At 40.0% G+C, this 24548-nt stretch overlaps 3 protein-coding genes across 11 annotated transcripts; all 3 read left to right on the top strand.

Moving 5' to 3' along the window:
• Positions 1-782: 782 nt before the first annotated feature.
• LOC135503216 (protein phosphatase 1E-like) lies at positions 783-11468 on the top strand. The gene is made up of 7 exons (XM_064796681.1): positions 783-981; positions 3504-3631; positions 4133-4332; positions 4601-4789; positions 5006-5149; positions 5622-5715; positions 6014-11468. Exons 1-7 carry the CDS (start codon positions 794-796, stop codon positions 7039-7041), a joined length of 1971 nt encoding a protein of 656 aa, XP_064652751.1. The 5' UTR covers positions 783-793; the 3' UTR covers positions 7042-11468.
• A 186-nt stretch (positions 11469-11654) lies between these two features.
• On the top strand, positions 11655-19461 carry LOC135503223 (BLOC-1-related complex subunit 8-like). Of its 9 annotated transcripts, XM_064796748.1 has the most exons (9): positions 11662-12157; positions 13949-14026; positions 15841-15897; positions 16222-16334; positions 16489-16553; positions 16838-16945; positions 17208-17230; positions 18000-18033; positions 18889-18936. In XM_064796748.1, the coding sequence occupies exons 1-7, from the start codon at positions 12109-12111 to the stop codon at positions 17215-17217; spliced, it is 480 nt and encodes a 159-aa protein (XP_064652818.1). In that variant the 5' UTR covers positions 11662-12108; the 3' UTR covers positions 17218-17230; positions 18000-18033; positions 18889-18936. The 9 variants fall into 9 exon arrangements, 8 of the variants coding, with proteins under 8 accessions (XP_064652789.1, XP_064652818.1, XP_064652810.1 ...); XR_010449873.1 differs by lacking the exon at positions 17208-17230 and having other exon boundaries at positions 11655-12157; positions 17667-18033; positions 18889-19000; XM_064796740.1 differs by having other exon boundaries at positions 18000-19027.
• Positions 19462-20959: 1498 nt separating this feature from the next.
• On the top strand, positions 20960-24376 carry LOC135503206 (uncharacterized). Its single transcript, XM_064796670.1, has 7 exons — positions 20960-21113; positions 21516-21594; positions 21909-22022; positions 22799-22909; positions 23186-23305; positions 23750-23882; positions 24127-24376. The coding sequence occupies exons 1-7, from the start codon at positions 21027-21029 to the stop codon at positions 24296-24298; spliced, it is 816 nt and encodes a 271-aa protein (XP_064652740.1). The 5' UTR covers positions 20960-21026; the 3' UTR covers positions 24299-24376.
• The last annotated feature ends 172 nt before the right edge of the window (positions 24377-24548 follow it).

Here is a 24548-nt window from a genome sequence, read left to right as displayed (position 1 = left end):
ACTAAATATTATTCACGCACCTCACACTTTGATATTTAAAAACGACCTCTTCTTTCTTTTGAACCTGCACGGTACGTTGGTGGGCGTGTCGGATGACGATTGTCCAACTGTATATAAATTAAAACCATTTACAACCGGGAAGTTTTGAATTTACTTCTTCACAAACATGAAACTGGTTTTTAAAAATAAATGAACGAATGGCTTGCAGGATTACATTTGACCATCCTGAACTTCAGGGCCTTTCACTCGGCACTATTAATGACCGTGCTTGTCATTATCATTCATTCTAGGCTTCATCATCAGAGTGCGGGGTGAGCCAAGGGAAACATAAGTTAAATTGCCTAAACGGTTCGGCCTAGCCTGTACTCAAGGCCTCGGCACAGTAAATGTGCTTGGTCTTGTGTCAGGAGCAGGCCTACCGTTTCATCGGTGTGTGCTATAATCTTCTGAGCAGTTTGATGGTCAGTTGCATCCTATACGACATGGAATTCTATACAATCACACTCGAGCGCCATAATAATGGATACTATTTTTATTATAAAGAAACGACATTTCTTACAACATGCTAAAAACTGTATTGAAATGGTGCGCTAAAGTAGGCGTTGATATTAATAATTGTGAGATAGACTGTACTCCAGTTTTCATTTTACGCCCTTTGAATTTCCCGCTTCAAAAACGAAGACACGTGTTTTCCACGTGCTCATGCTTACCTGGGTATTTACGCAGGAAACCATGTCGTCACGGGAACATGTGGTAGATGACGTTTTTCACAACCAGTGCTCAGTTTTGTACGATGGAGGAGATCTCCAGTAATAATATCCCCCTTTTCAAGCAGTTCCTGGCAAAATTTCATGATGATACTTATGGATCTTTGACAGAAGATGATACATTTCCTTTTCGGCTGGTTACGTACTACATCAGCCCGTCAGATGCTGAGGGAGAATGCATTGATTGGATACTTCAGTATCTTGCTCATCAAAAGTAGGTCAACTTTCCTGCCTTCTTCACTGACACTGTCAGTGTCACTGTTCTTGCAGACATTCCCGTTTCTTTTAAGGTCTCGTCAACTCTCCGTTTTCCGTGCATTCACTATTGCTGCTGCTGCTCGATCCATGGGTATGACATGTTCAGAATAGGATTGCTGAAGCAGTTGGACTTGGCCAGCAGCCCGCCGCCCAGAGGGCCGGAGTTAGAGTTAAGAGTAGGCCTACACTCAGTGCCTGGTGACGCCGGCCGAGTGATTGTTGTATTCGCCTGCAGTTTAAACTGCTTTAGGGTTTCTGAAACCCCTACCAGTCTAATTAGAAGGCCTATTACTGCCAAAATGGGAATGCCTGAATATTGACCAAACAAGGTAAGAGAGAGTCGTGGCTAGGATAGGATCAGGACAGGTGGGCCTGCAACCTTGGCAAATACATTAATTTTTGTAACGGAGATGCAGACTGCATGGCAGGAGGCGTAGTCACCATGACCTCAGGCTTACGACAGTGGCGGATAAAAGTCAATTCAACTGTCCACGATATTCACTTTAGTATTAAACATTGTCAACAGATTCACGATCTCTGTGTGACCTTCAGCTGTGGCATGGTGGAACGGGCTCATGCCGCGGTTATCCTTTGCATTTGGATTCGCCCATGTATCCCACATGCCTGACTTTGAATGCCATATTTCTAAAATCTAAACTTGCAGTGAGTAATCTTGATGATACAAAAAAACTTGATTACCTGTAATTTATAGATACTTTATCCTAGTATAACCTGCTTACTACATGCATTTTTATCTCTCTGATGTTCTGTATGTTCTGTGTACAGCATGCAAGCACTTGAAATTATCAATGTAATGATTCCAGGTGGACCATGGTTCATGGGCTTCTTGTGATGCTTTTATGTGTGAAGTTCTTGTGGGTCATTTGAAATTTTAAGCCAGTTCACAGAACTTTTTATGACACGTATGCTGTCCGTTCAAAATATGATGTTCGAAATAAAATTTGATATTTTTGGATGATGTAAATTTATATTAGGCATTGAATATGAAATATATTGCAACTCCCTCATTCTCAAAATAAAAATTATTGCACAGCATCTGTATTGGTATCCATCCATTCATATGATTGGTAAACACTAGAACTATTTCAGTCCTACATGTATTGACTAATTGAGTGGTCTTTGTAGTGTAAATAGCGCACTACTAAAGGGTAAAGGGTGAACGACTGATCAATATCAGTTGATCACTGGAAATAAAATGCCAATATCACTAAGCCTGTGAATGTGATGTACAGCTCTGTACGATTTACAATATTATGATATTGGAATCCTGCCTACTATATTCAGCTGTAACTGCCTGGAAAACAGTGGTGGGATTTGTATCAATTTGTATTTGTAACAGTACATGTACTACAAGTTTCACAAATGAGCTTAAGGCACCCCTGACATGCTTGACGTCATGACCTTCTGTGCCTCCCTCTTTCCAAATTGCCTGCTGGGCACTGGAGTGTGTCTGAAAAAGAAGGGAAACTGTACGTGTAGAACATCATATGATGATATCTAAACATACATGAATGCTCTTGAAAAAAGCATGGATGTCCAACCTCAAAGTCAAATTAAAAAAGTTTAGGCTAAATTGTCTTTCAAATGAAAAAATGCCCTAGAAGTGTCAAGAACACAAAATGTATTGAACTTATTCAATACCCTGACATTTCCACACCGCGGTGCCATGGCAACACTTAGTTGCATCCCTAAATGCCTTGGTTAACAAAGGTCATGATTTTATTTTTAAACATGAAATTATGTCAATGTCATAGACAATGATGTGCATGATGCCACTGCTGATGATGCCGACTATCACAAGCCCTGGATGGGATGAGAGGGAGGAAAGGGGCTCCAGGAATCCTTCTTTCTAAATCTACTCCTAATGTGAAGGGTGCCAATTAAAGCCTGTAGTGCTAATTTTTAGGCTGCCTCTCCCATTATGCACTAAAAACTAGGTTCCCAGCAGGTCATGTTGCTGATTGAACACAGGGCAAAGAAATCTTTCAGCTGAGCGCCTGGCCATCTTGGCGTAAATAGAATAATACAGTTAACAGTACAAATGTCAAAGGAGTAATCATATTCATGGTTCGTATTCAATAATCAAATTGGCAGCTCTATCTCAGATCAGGCATGTATTGTTAGGTTGACTGAATAAGTATATTGCTTCAGGGCAAGATTAGACTCCCTGCAGGTCCTCTCCTGAAAACACTTGTGTCAAGCTACAGCGTATGTGTTGGTAGATTTGTTGAGGGTGTTCAAGATTGTTTGTTTTTTTGTGTTTCAGCTAGAAATCTGAAATGGCAGGAGAGAATAGGACCCAGTCTAAAAAAGGCAGGGTGAGACACTGAGCTGCTTTAAAATGAAGTGCTGAAACATTACTTTTGGCCAAAAATCCAGTGTTTAACTCTCATTTTAAAATATCTGTGCATTGTGTGTCTTTACATTTTCTAACTGTAACATAATTTGTCTTTACAGCAAGTGTCCCCCAGTATTGGCCCTGAACATAGCCAGAGCAGTTGTCAATGAATTCAAAACCATAGACCTCATTGAGCTTTACCGGGCGAATCAGAGCTTGGAAGAAGAGAAAGAAGACTATGTTCCTCGTAAGCATTTAGTTCATGTAGTTGGAATGGGAAGATGGAAGGTGTGGTCGATTGACTTGATTTGCCAACTCTTTTAATTAAATTCAAATTCCAGCCCCAATCAAATCATTATTCATAATCATACGAAGTATTTCAATGTATGCATGGCATCTCCCAGTTAGCTCACTATCATAAGACAGAGGATACTGTCAAAGTGCTTTACAATGACTGTCACAAGTATTGATAATAGATCTCTGTAGAGGCATTCTAGGTTACCAGGGAGATGCTCATGACATACATACAAACTGGAACCTCCCTTAGTGGACACCTCTGTTTTAAAGACACTGGTTTAGGTCTAGACTTCAGGATTTCTTCTCAGTTCAACCTCTTTAATCAGGACACCCCTGTGTTGGGTACAGCATTTGTCAGTTCAAAGGATGTCCTTGATAGAGAGGTTCTACTGTGTAGTGCTTACTTGGGGGTATTTGAGTCCCTCCTATTGTCATTCTGTTTCTTTTCCAGAAATAGAAGCTAACAAATTTGCCCTAGCTGTCTTTCACAAGGTTCACAAAGTCTGTTCACTTTGGCACAATGATCTCCCTAAGATATGCCTGCCAGATGTTTGCTATGAAGTCTCCTCCCATGGCATCAAAAATTCCCGCCGAAAAATGGAGGACCGTCATATGGTTATACCCGACTTAAATTCACTGTTTGATTTGAAGGTGAGTGAGGGTTTCATACTTTTTTCGATCCTGATTACTCTACACAAACAAGAAAGAAACTTGAACAGGGAGCCTGGATGATTTGTTTGAGTTACAACATGTCACTGTGGTTGGGCTCCAATTGAGGTTATTGGCATGTGTCTACGTCTTCAACCAAGAAGAAGAACTAATAAATCCCAACACCAGATGAAACAGTTGAAGCAATTGGTTGAAAACCAACAGCCATTCTGTACATTATCTAAAACTCTAGAATGGCTTCTCTTGACAGGACTATCCCAATCAGTCATACTATGCTGTCTTTGATGGTCACGGTGGACTTGATGCTGCGTGGTACTCTGCTGCTCATGTCCATACGAACCTTGTTCGGCAGCCCATGTTCAGGGATGATCCTCTCACTGCGCTCAGGAACGCTTTCCTCAAAACTGACGAGGATTTCGATATAAAAGCTAAAAATGAGGTAAGGGTATTGTGGCTATTCTGATTTGTTACCAGAATTTCATTGCTTACTAGTATACATGTAAATTTCACATTTGCCTCCACAAAGGCAGGCAGAGTTCGTTGCTATCAGTGCCCCTGATCAATCCCAAGGCATATATTTGTCAAACAGACACTTTGGAGTACTTGTGTTTCTGTGAAACGTCTTTCAATTTGAAGTAATATCTTTCAATTTCAGGGTTTAAGAAGTGGCAGCACGGCTGTTGCAATATTACTGCGGGACAAGAAGCTCTATCTGTCATGGCTCGGGGACAGTCAGGCGATCTTGGTGAAGGATGGTGTACCCGTGTCAATCATGTCACCACACAAACCAGAAAGAGAGGTAAGTTTGGACATTTTACACTCCAAGGTCTGGCCTGGATGTATTGGTTTGGTGAAATGGAATCAGAATTGCTGTGATATCGTCACACTACTAACATAAGTGCCTAACTCACGTTTTGGCCAAATTGACATTTTTACAGAAATGACTCCCCATAGTAAGCCACACAATCTGTGCCAGTGAAGATACTGCAATGGACATTATCCTCAGTATCTCTATGTTGGTCTCCATTAATCATTATTGACACCAGCTAGAAACTACAGTGATACATGCAATCAGTTTTCTCCTTCAATAGCCACGCTAAAGATAAAGTCGATGCGGATTAACTGACATTTAGATCTGTCTTGTTTTATTTTGGAAAGGTCTTTCTTACATCCAAATTCACACTATTGTTCAGATGGAATAAACGTGGGGAAGTAAATCCAAATGTAGCCATGCTTTCTTACAGTGAAAAGATTAAATCTTTGGTTTTCAGGATGAGAAACATAGAGTTGAGGCACTTGGTGGATGTGTCATATGGTTTGGTGCTTGGAGAGTAAATGGTGCATTATCTGTGTCCAGAGCCATAGGTAGGTTAAACCATTTGGGATGAGTATAGGACTGACCAATGATAGTAGAGTGAGGTAATTTGTTGAATAAAAACTACTGAGTGATCAGCTATAAGCAATTACTTTGACCTACAGACTCTTAATGGGAAATAACTAAATGCCTCAGAAGGGCTTTGAAACCATGACACCGTCAAGTATGGTGCTCTATATCACCACTATGCCAGCACCCCTTCAATAAAGATATTGGTGGACAGAAATACGTCTGGTCTATATCAGAACTGAAGTAGTCTTTTCTGTGACTAAGATATATCTATTTCAGGGGATACTGACCATAAACCATATATCAGCTCCGAACCAGATACCTTTTCATGCGAGCTGGATGGGACGGAAGATTACATTGTGATTGCCTGTGATGGGCTATGGGATAGCATCTTGCCAAAAAACCTCACAGGTCTTGTCTATAATCACATTCAAGAAAATGGTGGAGATCGCAGTAGAATTGCCAACAAGTTGATAAGCGAAGCACGCGAAGAAGGCTCGAATGATAATATCTCAGTGGTTGTTGTATTCCTACGTGAAAATATCGGTGTGCCGGCATCTATGGAAAGTCAGGATGAACAATTGATGAGCGGTGATTCTGAAAATGGTGGCACAAATGAAACCGAGCAAGCTGATGGTTCAGTGGACATGGGTAGTGCTGACTTGTCACCTGGTGCAAGTCCTGGTGGCATGCCAGATGATCCAGGGCCTCCTAGCGGGGACCCTGGTGCCCAGGATACAGAAGACAGAGAGGGGGTCAATTTAGGTAAAGCTGAATCTAAGTCTTCCCCTGTTAACAACCAGAAGGCCAGTCCAGTGCCAAGTCCAAGGCAGCAAAAAAACAAACCAAAAACGAGCTTGACAATTGATGTCGGTTCAAAAAACAAGGAAATTGGACCAAGAGGTCGTAAAAGTAGTGGAACAAATGATGTAAGGTCATCGATTGGGATTATTGGACAAAAGTCGCCGCTGTCGCCAAGAGATAAAAGTAATCAGTTTCCGTCTGTTAAGGAGAAGGGGTCTTCTCCTGGTGTGAAAAGTCCTACAGCCCTCAAAGACAGAACTTCTGATATGAATAGTGGCAAATTTTACCCGTCACCTGTGGCAGCATCAATGAAACAGAAGAAATCCTCATGCGAGACCATATTAGATGGTGCTAATGTTACTTCCTCAGGGTCAAATACAGCTGCGGCAAAACAGATTTCAACAAAAATGTTTGCGACGATGCCAGCATCTGTTGGGTCGCAGAGGTCACCAGTAATTCCTGGCAGTAACAGGAAGGTGTCACAATCCACTTCTTTGAAGTAAGATTCATTGCGGTTAAGTTTATTTCTTTCAATGTAGGCATTGTTCTTTCTATTCCTCTGTTTTATTTTCAATGCTTGTTTAAAGGAAGATTATCTCACGATAATACTGAACTGGCTCTAATGAACAGAAGTTTTCAAAGTTTGTATCATATCCTTGAAGACCTTTCTGAGATGTATCAAAAAATATGTGCTCAAAGGTTGTACAAACTGTCTGTGCAGAGTTGCAGGTGTGTGTCCCCTTTGGCACACAAACTCTCTTATTATTATAAATGCCGGTGTGGTGTTATTTCGAGACACTCCTTTAATCTATTGAAAGACAACTTGGAATCCTATGATGGAAAGTTCCATTTGAAGGGACTACTTTCAGAATGCGAACAAACTTCTAGTGATACCTGGCCATGGACCATGGACTTAACAAGGGTAAATGGAAAGATGTGCATCGATTGGGTCAAGGCTCTTGACATACAATTTGATGGTTTATAAACTTAACCTTGATCTTTAAAGGCAAGATACATGTATCTTGGCTATACTGTGCTAGAATGTCTTCTTTATGGACTATTGGGAAGATTATGTTCGTATTTGTAGAACTTGTGTACTGACAACATTGCAAGAACAAACACCCACACGACTGATTTCATTTCTCAGGTTTTTGGCCAAAATATATTACATGTACCTATAGCTGTGATACAGCAGTGTCCTCCTAATGTTAATACTTTACCCAATAACAGAACTCACTGTTCTTTTTAAAAAGCTGATTATTATTGTCTTTATTGATATACAGAATTTTACAGGAAAATGCTGACTTCAAAAGGTTTGCAGTGAGCAGGGAGAAATTATGGTAGTAAAGTTTTCTCTGCTTACAAATTAAAAATTCGGAGTGTAGAACATTTCCGTTGTATGTTTTTGTACATTTATTCCGCATGTTTGCACTTGCCATATTTATGTTCATAATACTGGTAGACACATATAAAGGAGGAGTCATGTGTCATCACCTAGTTCCAGGCCGGCACTTAAGATTGGATAGTTCCTATGTAGAGTGATGTTGTGGGATGTATCAAAAGTGTACTGCAAACTGTTTGTGTACATTTTTGGATGCCACCTTCCCAATGGCACAGTGCCGGTCCAGCATTAATCTCGAGACACACATCATTGAGTTATATAGTAAATTTCTACATATATTTTCAATAAGCACTGCTAATTATTTGTTTAATGATGTTACATGCAAAAAATATTTACTGAATTTTCACTGCATGTGTTTTAATTTTGGTCTAACCAGAATATTTCTCTCTTTTGGAGATCCTCGTAAGAAAACATGATTGGTATGAAGACTGGTTTAAAATTGACAAGTTTGTTTGCATAATGAGGTAATGTTATTTTCATTACTTAGAAGTTTTCCATGCCAACAGACCAATGAGATTGCATATCACTAGTGCCATATTATGGTTTAGTTATACGATGGCTGATAAGGCATCTAGTTTGGTTTTGAACAATTCCAACACTGTTAACTCCTCTTAAATTAATTCACAGCACTCCTTCAAATTTAGAAGTTACATGTAAAGCCTGTGTGGTTTTGTAGATGAGTAAAGTGTTCTATTTATAGTGCAATAGTATTGTCTCTCGGCTTGTTTACCGGTAGTTACATAGCATCTTGAATATTGTTTTCAATTTTGTTGTTACTCGTGATAACCATAGTAGGTTTGTAATCTAATGTATTCAATACCATTAGTTTTCTATAATGATTGTACTGTGCACTGGTATATTTGTGTAAATGACTTTGACAATGTTTCAGTTAATTCTTTGTGAAGTAATATTTTGTCTTGATGCTAATTTTGTTGCCTGTTGTGTTTCCCATAACGCTGCATATACAGTTATGATGTATTTTTCCTCACAAGATGCTTTGATGTCTCAATTTTTCAAAACGAAAAAAAATTGAAAGACTTCACATGTTTTTGTTAAAAGTCTCATGAAATCAGTAGCACAATGATGTCCTCAGTCGAATCTGCTTGTAAAAACGTTTGGCTGACCGAAATTTTTATCCAAGTTTTTTTTACCGATAATCAATCAAAAAATAAGTTTTTATTGATGCCAAATAATCGTTTATACAACCAAGTTCGGCTGTACAACTTATTCAGGTCATATTATATAATGTTCAGTGATCTCTAGAAATCTGTATATTCGCTATTTTTATACATGTATGCCTCTGTATTACTTGGGGAAGTCGCCAGCACTCTAATCATGATGCAAGACCCATTTGTAACTATTCATGCCAAATGACATTTCATCAAGAGTTAGAGAACTGGGACAAGAATCCAGGAAGTAACACACTGGGTTCCCCTCTCCCTTATTAAAGAAAATGTAATGAAGTTGGCACTTACTCAGTCTCCCGGTCCCCCCTGAAACCTGTGATTTTATGATGATGGTATTCAGTTCTTATAGTTCACAGCAAGGTATTGTGGTCCTGTTGGTGCCAGTTTGGCTTTCAAGTTATATGAAGTGCATGAATCCTAAAAATTGATGAGCTGGATAAATTGGTTGTCTGACCAAATACTGTGATGGCCATTGTGTACCAGCTATTTTCTTCTGTGCATGAAAATCAATCTTTTGTATTTCCCTTTGGCGCAAAAGGTGAGAAGTTCGTTGTGCAACGTACAATGTAGAACAAAACAATTCAGTAGGATTTCAAAATGACCACTACACATACGGTGTAGCGCAAAATCTCGGGAAGTTAACCAAACACGACATTTCATAATTGGTTTTAACACATTCCAAAAACGTACCATTTTAAATGATTTTTGTACCCATAAATGCCCATACCCCTAATCATTTTGATAATTTGTCAGTAAATTTTACTTGTCAGAAATATTACGAGAGATATGTTAGTTCAGAGTCTAGTTAGTATTGAAATTTGATTAGAACTTTTGAATAACTTGCGGTTGCAGTGTCTCACAATTTGTCACCAAATCACCTATGCAATTAACCATGATCATTGTATTTATTGATCTCACAACAGCCTTTCCACTGTTTTTACTTTTTGACCTGTACACCTCATGAACTGACACCGGCTTTGCTCCGGCAATCATAACATCGGGTCAAGCCTATACTTGGTATCTTGAGTATTAAAATAGCTCAGTTTATTTTGTAACCTTGCTTCTAACTTGAGGTAGATGTTAAGCTGTAAATTTGCATATCTGCAGGACAATAACAGAACAACATTTCCACTGTGGCATTGTTGAGTTTACTTGGCATTTTAGATAAATTCGCATTCAAAATTTCCAAATTCACTGTATTGCTGAACTCGAATCATTAAACATGGATGATCGGATGGTGTCATGTCATGTGGATCTTGATGAACAGTGCAAGATGGGATGACATACTTGAGAAGGCTTGCATGCTTTTCCTTGTGCCCTGTAATGCATAGTCTATTTTGGTGTGTATTAGGTGTGTTCTAAGCAAACCAATTGCCAAACATCAGAGACAGTCTGCGGAATTTCCATTTAGCGTGCGCCAGTGCATCCCCTCCCCATCTCAATGATGGTCATGATCAGGCAATGGCATCTTCATCAAAAATTTCTACTGTTCCTTGACGGATTTGTACTGTGATATCGTAACTCAATGTCATAATAATATTATCTCTTTTGTCTGCCTGTTAATTGTCAAAAATGTTGTAAAAGGTCCAGGTGTCTGAATCTTCTATGATACCCGCTTCGTACCAGCATACAGTGCTACACAAGTCAGAAGAATAGTCCTTTGAGCATATTCTTTGGTTATACAAGCCTGGCATGTTTTGTATTGGTTGTAAAATCATACTGAACTTCCAGCAGTATTGCATGTATTGCCTCCGTTATCTCCGCCCATAGATGCGCGGTGTCTGTAAAGCTTAGCAATGTCAATACATTGAGGGTCAAGATGCATTGAAATGTGCACTTGCCATTCAAAATTACAACAACTGCAGCCAATGTATGTATAGCATTGTATGCTTGTAACATGCTGGTCAATGATAATAACTCAACTCCAATACTCCAGACAGCTGAACTCATTGCACAGCAAATGTAAAAAATGACACCTCTTAATGACCAGCGAGGCTATTTTGATGAGATGTGTGTCGGTCTTTATCTCTAAGAAAATTTTCTAAATTTGCTTGTGCATTATTTTGGAACATCATGTATGCCAAGGAGGGTTGCAACAACTCTAGAACATGAGACACCTAGACTATTTAAAGAATGAAATACCTCAAACAGCCACTTGTGCTTCTGTTATACTGAACAATCAAGATAAAATTGCTGTGTGTTACTGTGTGCATGACATAATATTTATTCCTCAAGTAAAAGAAGGAAAAGAAATATTGCTTCTTTTCTTGTAAACATGTTTTGCAGCATGCTCTGTGTGAGAGCCAGTGTAAAGTAAATAAACAATATTATGGTATCATAATCATGCAGTGTATGTTATTTCTAGCTCTTCTGTTCTCAGTGTTAGAGCGTCTATCAAACACTGTTACACCACTTGTCCTCCAATGAAAGACACACCTGAGGATGTGACTAGGGGATGTGACTCTTCCTTTTCGAATAGTGGCTAGTGGTCGCCTTATTGTGGGAATTGAGAACCAGTCAGGGAGGCACTAAGTTATGAACTCTAACAGATGTTACACTGGTGCTTTCTCATTGGCACTCCGAAGAAACGGTACTCCTTTCAACTCGTATGAGACCAGACGTCTAGTAATTACTCGGCCTATGCAATTGGTCTCCTCCGATAGTCATCTCCATGGAGTGACTGTCTTCCCGTGCTGTGTTTCTTGAAGCCTTTGCCTGATATTAACTCCTTTCCATGGGCAAATCACTAATTCACAACGTTTATTAAGAACAGCCGTGTGGAGTAGTGTGCACCATTTGCCGAAGACAGTTGGTACGTCGCAGCCTACACGGAATCAGTCTCCACCTGTTTACTTTTTGGTCGTTGTTTCCAAATATTATGTTGGAGAATCTCATTTGAATGTCGAATAAAGCATATTTTGGCGCAACTGCTGCAAATTTTTCGTTTTTGTCTCGTTGCGGAGAATGATTAGTTGATATAGATGGAAAGTGGCCTCAATTATTTGGCGTATAACAAGACTGAGATGCAAGGTAAGGCGAAGAATGTGAGATAAAAAAAGGGTTTTCACTTCCGGGTTCTAAATAATGGGCCTTTTAATTGACGTTTCAATCCGAATCTCGCAGTCGTCATTCATATCCCATTCACTCTATTTATAATATGTAAAGTCAAGGACTTAGTGAGCCCCCCTTTAGGTCGGGGGAGCTCCCCCGAACCCCCCTACGAGCATATGTTAAGTGCAAGCTCTAACAACTACAGCTGTTACAATGGGGGGACACCCCCCAAACCCCCCTCCGTCGCCATAGGTTTTTACCAGTGCGTTGGTGGAAGCTCCCCCCAAACCCCCCGGTGGACAGTCAACTAGCCCTTCTGTGTCATACTGCTGGAGGGGGGGGGGGGTGCGATGGGACCATCCATATAGTTCCTTCCGACACATTTTTGTTTTGGTAATGTAATACATTGTGATTGTCCTTATTCACGGGAATCGGGCGTTTCCAGTGATATACGACACAAATAGGTTGTCCTCATGCATTCACTTTGGAAACGCATTTTAAAATAGATGTTACGTCCTGTTAATGGGGCACGTCATCATCGCGTACATTTGGGAAAAACTCCCTAACGAGACCGGAGCAGACGGCTGAAAGTAGTTTATTTATTGGCCGCTAGGGTGCAGAATGTCGCTCATCCGAATTTTTCACGCAACTTTTGCTAAATAGAGCTAGTTCTAGTTTGTGATTCATTTTGATACTTCAGATTTGGGCAGAAGACCAATATAACTTAGTCGTCAGTGTGGTTTTAAGCTGGAAAAACGTATTTGTTTTTCTTAAAGTGCCTTTTTTGGACGGGTGTGTGCTATTGTTTTGTTTTTATGTCACGTGACCTCGATCATGTCGACACAAAATTGAAATAAACCACCCTTTTCTGTCATTATTTAGGACGGATATTTCTCTAATAAAAATATTAATATAATTGGCCAATTTCTTAGGCATATGATGTAGCGAATTCCCATGAAGATTTAAATTAATTTAAATTAATTTCAACCAATGGGATAGCAACCACCACCGGAAGATCGCGGAGAAATCGGTAAACTCAACGGAGTTAATTCAGAAAAATACCAAAAAAAATTGTTTGTAGGATATACAATTGTTACTCTCTTTATTTCTCATCAAATCAGTATATACTCCCACACACACGTGTATCTTAAGAGCCCCTCCTAAAGGGGGGCTTATCACAATTGATAAAGCGAGCAAAAGAAAAGAATGTACAAAAGCCTGCAGGGGTAGTGCTATAGTCGACTGTACTCCTCCATTGGCTGTCCATGTGTATTGTGTTGGAGCGTGTCTCTATCGTCTTATCGATCAATCAATCAGTGAATCACATTGCAAGTCGTTCATAATGTCATAGGCTGTTTGCCTGATACGCCGGTACCACCTAGGCTCGGACCAACAAAACGTCTTTACAAGAGATCTTCCCTGTAAAAGATGCCAGACAATAGCGCGAGAAGCATTGTCGGGTGTCATTGACCGTGAGTCAGAGGAGACCTTCCCCACATTACACTTTGTCTGACTGGTGCCAATGCATTCTTTTCATTTCATTTCAGACATTTGCATAGGCCACTCAAATCAACTTCTATACTATAACATTTTTTGAGATGAACTGGGCTGTCATTGTTGGCCAAGGCGCATTCGTATTCTCTGATTGTGCCCCCCTTCCCAACCCCCTAGACTAGAGAATTTATTGATCATTTGAGTAGAGCTGATTGTATATTTAGATTTGATAATCATAACTAAGTGTAAAACAAATTGTTTTTCTTATGCCTAGAGGCAGAGCAATGGACCGTTTCCTAACCTCACCACTCCCCCATCAGCCTAATGGTAATACAAAACAAAACAAATCTCAAGGTGAGTTAAGAACGCTTCATCACTGCATCCCCCTTCCCCTCAGCTTGTCTGCTGTGTGAAAAAATGTAGGCCTATTCCTCAGGCTTTTCCTGTACTAAGTGGTCATTACTCCGACCTTGGGTTGTGTACCCCAATGCAGAAAGCAGAGTTGTGTCCATGACCAGAATGTTAGTATTGGAATTGTGTTCACGGAATAGTTCTGTATTCTGAGAATTAGATAGGCCTGTTGTATGATGACAGAATTATCTGCTTGGTTATTCAGAGTAATTAGCACAGTTGTAATACATGTATAAAAAGGTAAATTAATGTCAATGATAGTTTTCTCTGCATTTGGTACACAACTAGGTCAGGTAAATAACCCTGGTCTTTTTCATATCATGCCTTATTCGATAAATTTGAGAATTGTGATTGTTAGGGTTCAAGTCTGGTTTCGTTGCATATTTCATCTACCTCGTCATCACCATTTGGTGTTTACATAATTCGAACATGCAGATGAAACTACAGAATCCCATCTATTTCCTACCGTGTTTGATATTACCACCCTTTCATGAATTGCAGTGTGCTACTAACCGCATAGTTAGTAAAAAATTTCAAGTAGGATTTTCTCAACCAGTTGGGACAATGTTCCATGATTTAACAGCAGCTGTAGGTGAGTGACATTGTAATGCATGCTGATGTCTCATCTGCTGATTATTTCACCGTCTTGTCTCTTTTGTTGTCATCATTCTGATTCTGTGTCATTTGAGGATCAACAAATCATGTCAATACTACTAGTCAAAAGTAAATTACCTGAACTTTACTCTTGAATACCAGTCCAAATTAGAGACACTGCTATTAATTGCTATACATTATTTACCAGGGTGACCACCATGTTTCATCGGCAGAGTGATTTGACCTGGGACGGGTGGCTAATTTTGACGTGCATTCACCAATGTTGGTCCTCAAAAGTTAAAATTGCACTCTCTTTGTGAAATGCGTTCTCTTATTCCTATGTTGCTATTCATAATTCTTTCAACTATTAATGTTTTATTTACAGTTCTTATCGCACACATTAATATGTATAAACTGTTGTTGCACTAATCATTTCCATCTGCGAGGATCGTGCTTCTCTGCAATATTTCCTTGTTCTTCTGATGTTGTTCTTTTGACTCAATAATATTAAGTTAACATCTTTTCTGCAGGGAGCTGTTTCTTTTTTATACTTCCTTTCTCATGCGAGGCAATAAAAGCTGTCCTGCTACTGTTCCTACCACTGCAGTTGTTTTTCATTCTAAACATTAACAATAAAACATTGTTCAATCCTGCAATTATTGTGATGGCCACATAGTGACATTGTACCCTTGTTTTGTCTTGCACTAGCTGTTTTGACTTCATATTGTTGCATGCACAAAAAAATCTAAAATCTAAAATCAGGCCTGTTTCGCGATCTGTATGAACAACAAAGTATGACAGAAGATCTGTAATGGGTCGTCAAGTCCATGCTAATTCATTTACAAAAAGGCAGGAACCTGATCATGAAATTGCTATCAATAACTCAAAAAACTGACTTCAGTTTGATACATTTACATGTGTACTTCACTGTTGTTTTTCTACTCAAATATAGAGGAGGTGTAGATAAAGTTATCACGAAAAAAGACATTTTGGATATCAAATATATGTCACTGACCCATGTGGCATACTTAGGCGATGTCATCTAGCAGGGTGAAGGCTAGTGATTGAGGTCCAAAAACGGATGCCTGTCTGATGTCACTACCTGTCCCCTATATGGCTGTGAGCTTACCTTAGTTTGATGTACCATTCCTGTCTATTTTCAGGTGCTCAATTGTTTTCTGAAAATGCAAATCCTGAATTGGACCACAAAGTGAAAAAAGGTGAATGTCATTATACTGCCTAACCATGAATGGATTCACAATATGTGTAGCCTCTTCCACAACCACACGCATCAATGTACTAATACCATCTTTGTTGACATAGAAATGTGCTTTTCCAATCATTCTTAACCGATTTGGCCACCATCAATACCATGCAACTATGCCCTTCATACCCTTTATTTTTTAAAACAAGCTTAAAATCTGAAAAAAATACAAGCCTCACAGCCCAACTATAGTACCCCATGTACTAGTACTAATATACAATATTTCATGATAACTGATTTGCTTGCATGACATTGTGATGGAAATGTTTACATCTTTCAGTCACCGAGAAGTTCTCGGAGAATCTTCACATCGTTGCCAACGAGCCCTCCCTTGCCTTTTACCGCATACAAGAGCATGTGAGGAAGTCCATGCCACAGCTTGTCGAACAAAGGGTAAGTCTTGGTTGAGTAGTTTTCATAGTATTACCAAATATCACCACCTGCAAAAACTGTAATCTGAAGTGACCTAGTAAGTGTAACCAAGGTTTGCCATCACCTGGACTCGCATGAAGACCGCTTGTGTGATTGATTGTCTGGTCTTTTTCAGCATGAAGTCGAGGATTTACATCAGCAAGTCCAGGGCAGCTGCTTTGATATGGAATATGCAGCAGGGTAAGGGGTCAGTTAATTGACTTAATGAGTTAATGGTGACCAAAGGTTGTGACCAACAAAATGAAGACAATGGTGAGCACAGTGTGGAAGATTATTTCATATTGAACTTATTATAGTGTTACAATTTGGAAGGAGCTCACATTGGTTTCGGAATCGTAAACTGCAATAACTTGTTTTCTCACAGATAAGTCGGTATCATTTTGTGGATTCAGCATGAACAGATTTGCCTGACTCCTGATTTGAATTGTCTTTCACAAACTCACTTTCACACAATTTCCCAACAGTGCTGTCCGAACAATGAACCAAAGCCGAGCTCACTTTCAGAACATACAGGATCTCTTAAAGAACTCCATGTTCATGAAACAACAAATAGAATATGAAAACAATCGAAGGTAAGGTGGATCGACTTGCTAAAATTTATCACCACTGTTGTTGTCCTTGTTACTAATTGTTGAAAAGCCTTTTAGCAACAGTTCTGCAAAAACTGAAGATCATACCCCAACTTCTTGTTCCTTAAGGGGCCCATTGTCAGTTTAAGGAAATGGCACTCTGATTTTTGAGGAACTTTTACAGAAAATGCACCCGTTGAACAAAATTTTATATTTCGTCTAAAACTTCGAAGTCCAAAGTGTCTGAAAATACTCTCTCTGTCAGAATCAGATAATACATCAGCAAAGGTAAGCCAGGAGAGCTTCGGCATGGTGGTGGAATGTAATTTCAATTTGTCCCAGATCAGTCATATGTGGACAAAATTACACTCCCATAAGACCAGGATAAAATTACTTTAGATATTGACCAAATGAAAACAAAACATAGCAGAGTGTTGGTGATAGGCTGTTGCTTTGAGGAATGCAGATATTTTTCTTATCTATCTCCTTGTTGTGACCAGTGTCTTTTCAAAGTACCTGGAAAACTTTTTTTAAATCTGAAAAATATAAGTACATGTATCAGTACATTTGTGTACATTCTGAAATTTTGAAGACCCCAAAATCATTCATGTTTCATTGCTTTTGCTTCGGCTGAATTGTGTCAATCATTGTACAGAACCGGATTGCAAGATGTATCCAACTAGTGGTTATTTATAGCAAAGAATAAGATACCGTTTTTTTTTAGCTTTCTTGCCATTGTCTATGTCTGGAGTGTACAAGGACCAGTTTTAATTCAATTTCAAGCAGAAAACACCAAGAAGTTCAAGGTACTGGACTTCATACATTAAGGCGTTCCAATCAATGCTGAGGACTCTGGTATAACTACCACCCAGCTAACGTTTGGGTTAACTCTTTATGGAAAATCAGTTCTCCTTCCTTTAATTTAGATGTGACTGTTTGATGGAAAATATTGAGTTAAATGCTTTCAGTGGTATAATATCTTAACACCCTGTGCTTTGTGTATTATGCTTGGCGTCTTCCCATTCCCATTAATTTGCCTTTCCCTCGGTCATCCTAGGCGTTCCTCACTGGCTGCTGTCACTGACTAGCATGTGAGTACTTAGAACTGTTAACATGCATCCTAACTGGTAGTGGTACTGGTAGTCTAAGTTTGCATGTGGCATGAGTGAAGATTACTCTATAGATTCATGGATAGTTGTTACAGTTAAATTTGTGTTTATCTGACTTATACATGAACTAGATATTCACATATAACAGACAGTCTTCCAAGTCTGTTTGTCATTATCATAATGGATTTCGTATATAAAAGACAAAAAATACTTGTCATGTCAAGTCCGATATATACATGTACTAATTCTATTGTATCTGTTCGGTGCAGGATAGTTGCTCATAACTCACAGTGACTGGGACGTGTTCTTTTCAAATTGTGCATGCTACATTTAGCAAAAAGGAATGACTAAGCTTAGCATGTGTCAAAAACAAGACTTTTGGCATTTGTGTTTGGTGAAAGGCTTCTGCAGTCTCAGTCTAAGTTCTGTCCAACATCATGATTAATTGGGTACCAAAAGGTGGAATGTGAATTGTTTAAAGTAATCGAAGAAGAAATTACCGGTCATTTTTCCCAGTGATGTGTATTCATAATTTGTTGCATATGATATGACACTCATCGTATTTTCTGGGTTAATCAAGAAGTTGGTTTCTGTTAAATAGTTCATTTTATTTGTTATAATTTAACAGACATTTTTGAAGCAAATCCAGTTTATTCTCAGTTAAGATTAATTCTTTGAATGGCAGGAAGAGAACCAAAATACATGTACATGCACTCAGTCAATACTCTCAAACTATAAGACAACTGCTTGTCACTGTCAGTCACTCCCAAATCAAAAAAGGTCCACTGACTGCATGTACTGTCACTTAAATATCTCTAACATCTAAAACATTTTCAGGATGCAGGAACGAACTAATCCAAGTATGTATAGGTCATTATTGCGGCAACAAAAGACATTTGATCATGCTGCAGTTGGAATAAATAACTCGGATCAAGATGAGGTATTCACGTCGAGCGATCAGCCGTCACGATTTTCTCCAAAGAGATTAACTAGTAAGAAGCGATCACAGTCGATGGACTCGCCAAGTAAAAAGAAATGAACAATACAGAGGCTTTTGGAATCATTGATAATGATATAGACTTGTCATGGATCTTTCAGTGTTGTGTACTTTCATATATAGAATTTGTCATTGCAGCAATGTAAGATTGTCCTCATTTCAAGTTGTTTTCATTGTTGCTTGGGGCCATTTGTAAAGTATGTGTATTGAGGGAAGAGGCAGAGGTTGACTTGAACAGTTCTGGAAATATGTATAATCTGTATATTAGTCTTGTACATGATAACAACTTCTGGCCTAGTCGGGAGGGGGTCTGACAATGTACTGTTTATGTACTCCATGAATGTTACAATTTGCATTTGCACAATTGTGTTATAATATGTGATGTATTAAAACTGGTCATGTTTGTTGTATAATAGTATTGTTTGTAGTTTTTCTTTTTACTCTGATAGTCTTCCATGATGCCAGAAAATGAACGAACTATCTTCAAATGTGTGGAGGTCCTGAGAATATGACCATTGAGTTGGGTCACTGGGCATGGATTTCTTCCCCTCACAATACCTCCCAGTTCTTTCCCAAGCCCACACCCAGCCCTCTCCCCCTCAGGATGTAGTTCACTGCAGGACCGTGCCTCAAAGAAAATATCTGTTCAGCTGTGGCGATTCCCTGAAGACGTCTTTGCTGACTGGCGCTCTGCCAAAGAAAAGTTGCAAAGAGCAGTTAACCATTAAAAATTCCGAAAGGACGAAATGTTTATTGGGGAAGCTCACCCCAGGGTAGTTGTCACCACTGTCCATCAGTTTGCTTTGAACAAGCCTAGAGGCAAGTCTGATGTCTCTAGGGTCAGTCCTCCCAGGGTATCTACAGAGGCACAATCGTCTCTGAGGACATCCAATTCAGCCTTGCCTCTGGTATGGCTGTCTCCTTGTCGTTACCCCCAAGCACATTTCGGCTTTGAAGGCATTTACCTCGGGACAGTCACAGAATAAAATAGATTGTCCCTGTGACAGCGGTTTCCTTGCCTTTTGGAATCCCGATTTTGAGGGCAGCTCACCAAAGACGACCACAAAAGACAAAAGATTGTCTCGGGACAGCAGCGTCCTTCCCCGAAATCCCCACAAGGACTATTCGACTTCGAGGGCAGTTCACCCGGGACAATCCCAAACTACAATAGATTGTTCCTGAGACAGCAGCCTCCTTCCCCTTCTAAAACCCCAAGCAAGTTAAGGACAATTCGACCTTGAATCTTTGAGGGCAGTTTAGTGAGGAAAATTACAAAATACAGTACGTGTACATTGTCCCTGGGACAGCAACCTCGTTGCCCGTTCCAAATCCTCTTAGGACAAATTCAGTTTTGACTCTTTCCAAATCCGCCATCAGCGACATGTTCTCTTGGCGTTGTTCACCCTTGGACAAACCCTATCCGTCAGTGCAGTTTATCTCGGGTGTAGACAGGTGGGTGGTAGAGTGGATTTCCTTTCATGTTTAGACAAAAATCGTCGTACGATCCGACCAACGAAATTTAATGACGTGTTGTTTTTGCTTATCGCAGAAACCCTGACAGGGAATAACTCGATATATCTGACCAATCGGGTAGCTTCATATTGTCCCCAGGCACCACACCCGACAGGTTACCTGAGTGAACCAGGAAGAAACTCTCACCAAACGGGTTGGGTCCCAATGCAACCTTTGTTATAAAATAGTGGGACACTTCTTAAAATAAATTTCTTTTTGCACGCTGCAGACTTTTACCAAGAAAATGGTAACCATCCCCTGTTTAATCAGGAAGTTCATAATTTGAAAATTATGACGATCAAAATTGTTTTTACCATTCTTGATGAGTTCAGACCCGTTTCGGTGTTGACGTTAATAAGAGCCATTGTATTAATTTTGTATAAAAAGGGGCAAATTTGGCGATAATCTCACAAACTCGCTCCACTTTCTCCGATTCGTTTCTCCCACCCTGATCTTGAACATCAACATGAAGATTGCCATGCTGCTACTACTTGCTGGCCTCTCGGCCTGTTCTGCGGTGCCCGCTGGTGGGAAGACCAAGTCCTCTCTCACGGTAAGTCATTCGCCTTTCCAGAGAAAAGAACTGATTTCAAATTGGTTGAAAATATTTCTTGTGGCGTTTCAAAATGTTTGTTGCCTTCCTAACATTCTGTAATGGATTTCTTCAACTGTATATATACGTTATTCGCCTTTGAGATATTTTTCTTTTGCTTTGAGGTTTAAACCAATATGACCAAATGTTTCCCGAATAGCTTCTCGACTGTTTCCCTCATGAGGTGTAGTGGGCTTCTGAACGCGCATCTGAATTGGTCAAAGTCTCTGTTGTGAACGGCCTTAATATTAAGAATTGGTAATTGCTTTATTTATATTTGCCGTGAACCTTATAATATAGTACGCTTCCATGTATATACTTAAAAATTTTCATTTTACTTTAATCGCCTCAGTTCTGTTTCAGGATTCTGTCAATTCACTCTATGACTTGGCAAAGGACCTGCAAGCTTGGGGGCGCGCGGTTATTGACAGCTCGAACTCGGGTAAGTGCCGCACTCCGGACGCAGTGGACCGACCTCGTTCCTCACCCTAACCCAATTATAGGATAGCCCAATGGACTGTCCAGGGAGTCTACGACGCAAACTGCCCTGTAGCCCTATAGTTTGGTGAAGGTCCGACGCGTTTCGGTGACCTACATGTACACATAAAACTAATCAAGTCTCTGGTCGTCTTCTCCACTTGTTCAGGATGACATTGTCAACGTTTTCGTTTTCGTGATCAAAAACAAAAAAAAATCTGGAAGAAAATGCTCGACCTTCAAACATGACTGTGATAGGTTACGCTCTTTGATTTGCAGGTCTGGATACAGAGGAGATAAAGAAGTTATCTACGAAAAAGGAGGAACTCAGTTCCCTCTTCGTAGAGGTTGCCAAAGCCATTGGCGAAGCGGTAAAGCAGCCGGGTGGAAAAGGTGAGTTTTCTTTTTTGTCGTTTCTTGCTTCTTCGTAGTCTGGTGTGTCTGCTGATTTATTTTTTTACTACTGTGACTACATGTATATAGTGAGGTACTTGTTATACATGAATTACAGGAAAGAACATGGTAAGCATATTTGTTATTTCGGATGGTCAATTCAAATCGGCCAGGAAGGTGTCCATCCTCAATAAGGTTCTCGGTCGCAGTAACCGATTTCCGAATACACCTACTAGGATCGGGAAACAAACCATCTTGACATTAGGTCTTCACAGTCAACGACGCCAGTGTCTTTGACAGTAAACTTTTTGTGAGGGTGGTGTTTGTTTTCCTGACAATAGGTGATACACGCCGTATCCTATACCCTCTTCTCTGCCAGATCGCCATAAGATATTTTTTAAACAATCATTTCTACAATAAGCAACTTAAACGGGGACTATAGGCAGGAGCAGAGGGGCTAATTTGGCAATCTTCAGGTGACGTATATATACACAGTAAGGGCCCTGGTTCATGTTAGATTCAGCACTAAATATATTCCTCATACAAGCGTGAATCATTTCGACATACTGTGAGATGTGAGAGACTCCTAGTGGCAACTTCGTGTAACGTTATCTTGCCTGCCTAGCTGCTGCATATATATTGTCCCTTTAAGATTTCTGAGACGCTGGAACTTGCGGCGTATACATGTATTTATATTTACATATACATATGCTCCCACTCTGAGCAAGATTGATATGGAGACCCTTTTAATCGCCCATGCACTTATTTCATTTCAGTGCCAAGCGGTTTCGGGAATGACGTTGCGGCGAAGGTTACCGAGGCTCTCAAGAAACATGTGACCACTTTGAATATAGGGAATGACCACAAACTCGGCCTGCTCTCAGGTGGTAAGTTGATTCACGATACATGAAAAGAATACAGCCTGGAACTCTTGCGCATTGGGAGTTAATTGGCCTCCCGATTGGGAGGTTGCAGCAATAGCTACAAATTGATTAGAGAGTGGAGGAGAATTTCTTGAATACTTGATATCGAATCGGCCAAACATTAGTTCTCACTCACACCTGACTCCATCTTTCATTGTTGTTTGATGACGGAAAGTATGTGGCTTGGGAAACAAAAAGACTTATAAATAAGAAATCTGATCTCAATTTGATACATTGCAGATCCCTTGGTTGCTGACGACCTAAGGTTGGCGTTGAACTTGGAGCTGTTCAGCAAGGTGCTGGCTTCACTCGACAAGACCGTGACTCAGATCAAGGCACTTCTGGATGCTGGCGTAACAGGTAAGCGAGCAGATAGAAGGCCTCTCATTCAATCACGAGTTGTGTCCCCATTTTCAAGTAGGGGGAGATAATAACTTGTCGCCAATAAAAATGTAAGGAAGCTACAATAATTTCTCCATCCGTCATAATAAACTTACTCCTTGTTGTAAATATAGTATAAGTACGAACAACTTTGTGGAGGCCCCGATCTCTGGTCAGTTGTTGGACATTCGCGAGTCCAACCTCTGCTAGATGGACTCGATGGTACAGCAGATTTGGTCAATTCCGATAACCGATATGCGATTTGCCAAAAACTTTTGAGTTTTTGGATTGGCCTCAATCAAATGCGACTCCTGATCATACGTCTGAGCGGATGTTAGAACTATCTGCTGAATTGCATGCGGGCCTATGGCCTCATCCTTAATGACCACTTTGTAATAAACAATTATTGTTAATTATTTTCAGAGGAGAAGCTCTTTGAAGTCCTGAGCCAGTTGACGATCGATTACTCCGCCCTCTCCGTTGTGTACGATGACGTTGTCGGCAGCTTTGAGGATGTCGCAAATTTGCTGAATCCAGCTGACCAAAAGTCACAGAAGTAAGTCCATATAGACCAGCAAACGAGAGAATAAAATAATACTGTGAAAATAACTTGAGTCCCACCTGATTTAGATATAGGGGATTGTGGGGACCATAATGTCAAATAGGGTCATGAAATCAATTTTTCATTGCCCACAATCTGGGATCTCTTTACAAAACTATTGTTTCCTTCACTCTGGATGCCTTCATTCAAGAGTCCGTGCCGTATACATGTAACCCGACTTATAATCGTTTTCTTGCAGGCGTTTCCGTCGCTGGCTGAGCTACAACCTGGGTCACGGATGGAGCATTGGTTCCAGTGGTATCAACTGGAGGGGAAGGAATCGTTACGGTAGCTACCACTTCAACGCCAGACCGACCTTTAACGGATTCAGGCCTAATGGCTTCCGAGCAGGTTTCACTTGGCGTTTCTAAGACGAGGAACACTTGAGAAAGTGCATTATATCCAAGAAATTCCCCGGGGGTCAAATTAACGAATAAACACCAGGCAAGCTCTCGAATCATCTGTTAAAGGGGGACTATATAGGTAGGAGCAACGGGTCATCTTCCAGTGACTAATATCATTAGTATAGATCATTGCTAATATACCCAGTTACGTGTCATAGTATTGAATCCTCGTACAAGCGTGAATAGTTTCATTTTTTTGTCTGGTGGAAGAGACCCC

Source organism: Lineus longissimus, chromosome 2 (genome assembly GCF_910592395.1).
Source record: "Lineus longissimus chromosome 2, tnLinLong1.2, whole genome shotgun sequence".
In the NCBI taxonomy this organism is placed as follows: Eukaryota; Metazoa; Nemertea; class Pilidiophora; order Heteronemertea; family Lineidae; genus Lineus; species Lineus longissimus.
This window is presented reverse-complemented; position numbering and strand designations above follow the sequence as displayed.

Coding starts and splice junctions, on each gene's coding strand:
- LOC135503216 (XM_064796681.1), top strand. CDS start 794: ATGGAGGAGATCTCCAGTAATAATATCCCCCTTTTCAAGCAGTTCCTG. Junction 4,333..4,600: donor ATTCACTGTTTGATTTGAAG/GTGAGTGAGGGT, acceptor TTCTCTTGACAG/GACTATCCCAATCAGTCATA. Junction 5,716..6,013: donor ATCTGTGTCCAGAGCCATAG/GTAGGTTAAACC, acceptor TATCTATTTCAG/GGGATACTGACCATAAACCA.
- LOC135503206 (XM_064796670.1), top strand. CDS start 21,027: ATGAAGATTGCCATGCTGCTACTACTTGCTGGCCTCTCGGCCTGTTCT. Junction 21,595..21,908: donor TATTGACAGCTCGAACTCGG/GTAAGTGCCGCA, acceptor TTTGATTTGCAG/GTCTGGATACAGAGGAGATA. Junction 23,883..24,126: donor GCTGACCAAAAGTCACAGAA/GTAAGTCCATAT, acceptor GTTTTCTTGCAG/GCGTTTCCGTCGCTGGCTGA.
- LOC135503223 (XM_064796694.1), top strand. CDS start 12,109: ATGGAAAGTGGCCTCAATTATTTGGCGTATAACAAGACTGAGATGCAA. Junction 16,335..16,488: donor CACAGCTTGTCGAACAAAGG/GTAAGTCTTGGT, acceptor GGTCTTTTTCAG/CATGAAGTCGAGGATTTACA. Junction 16,946..18,888: donor GAATATGAAAACAATCGAAG/GTAAGGTGGATC, acceptor AAACATTTTCAG/GATGCAGGAACGAACTAATC.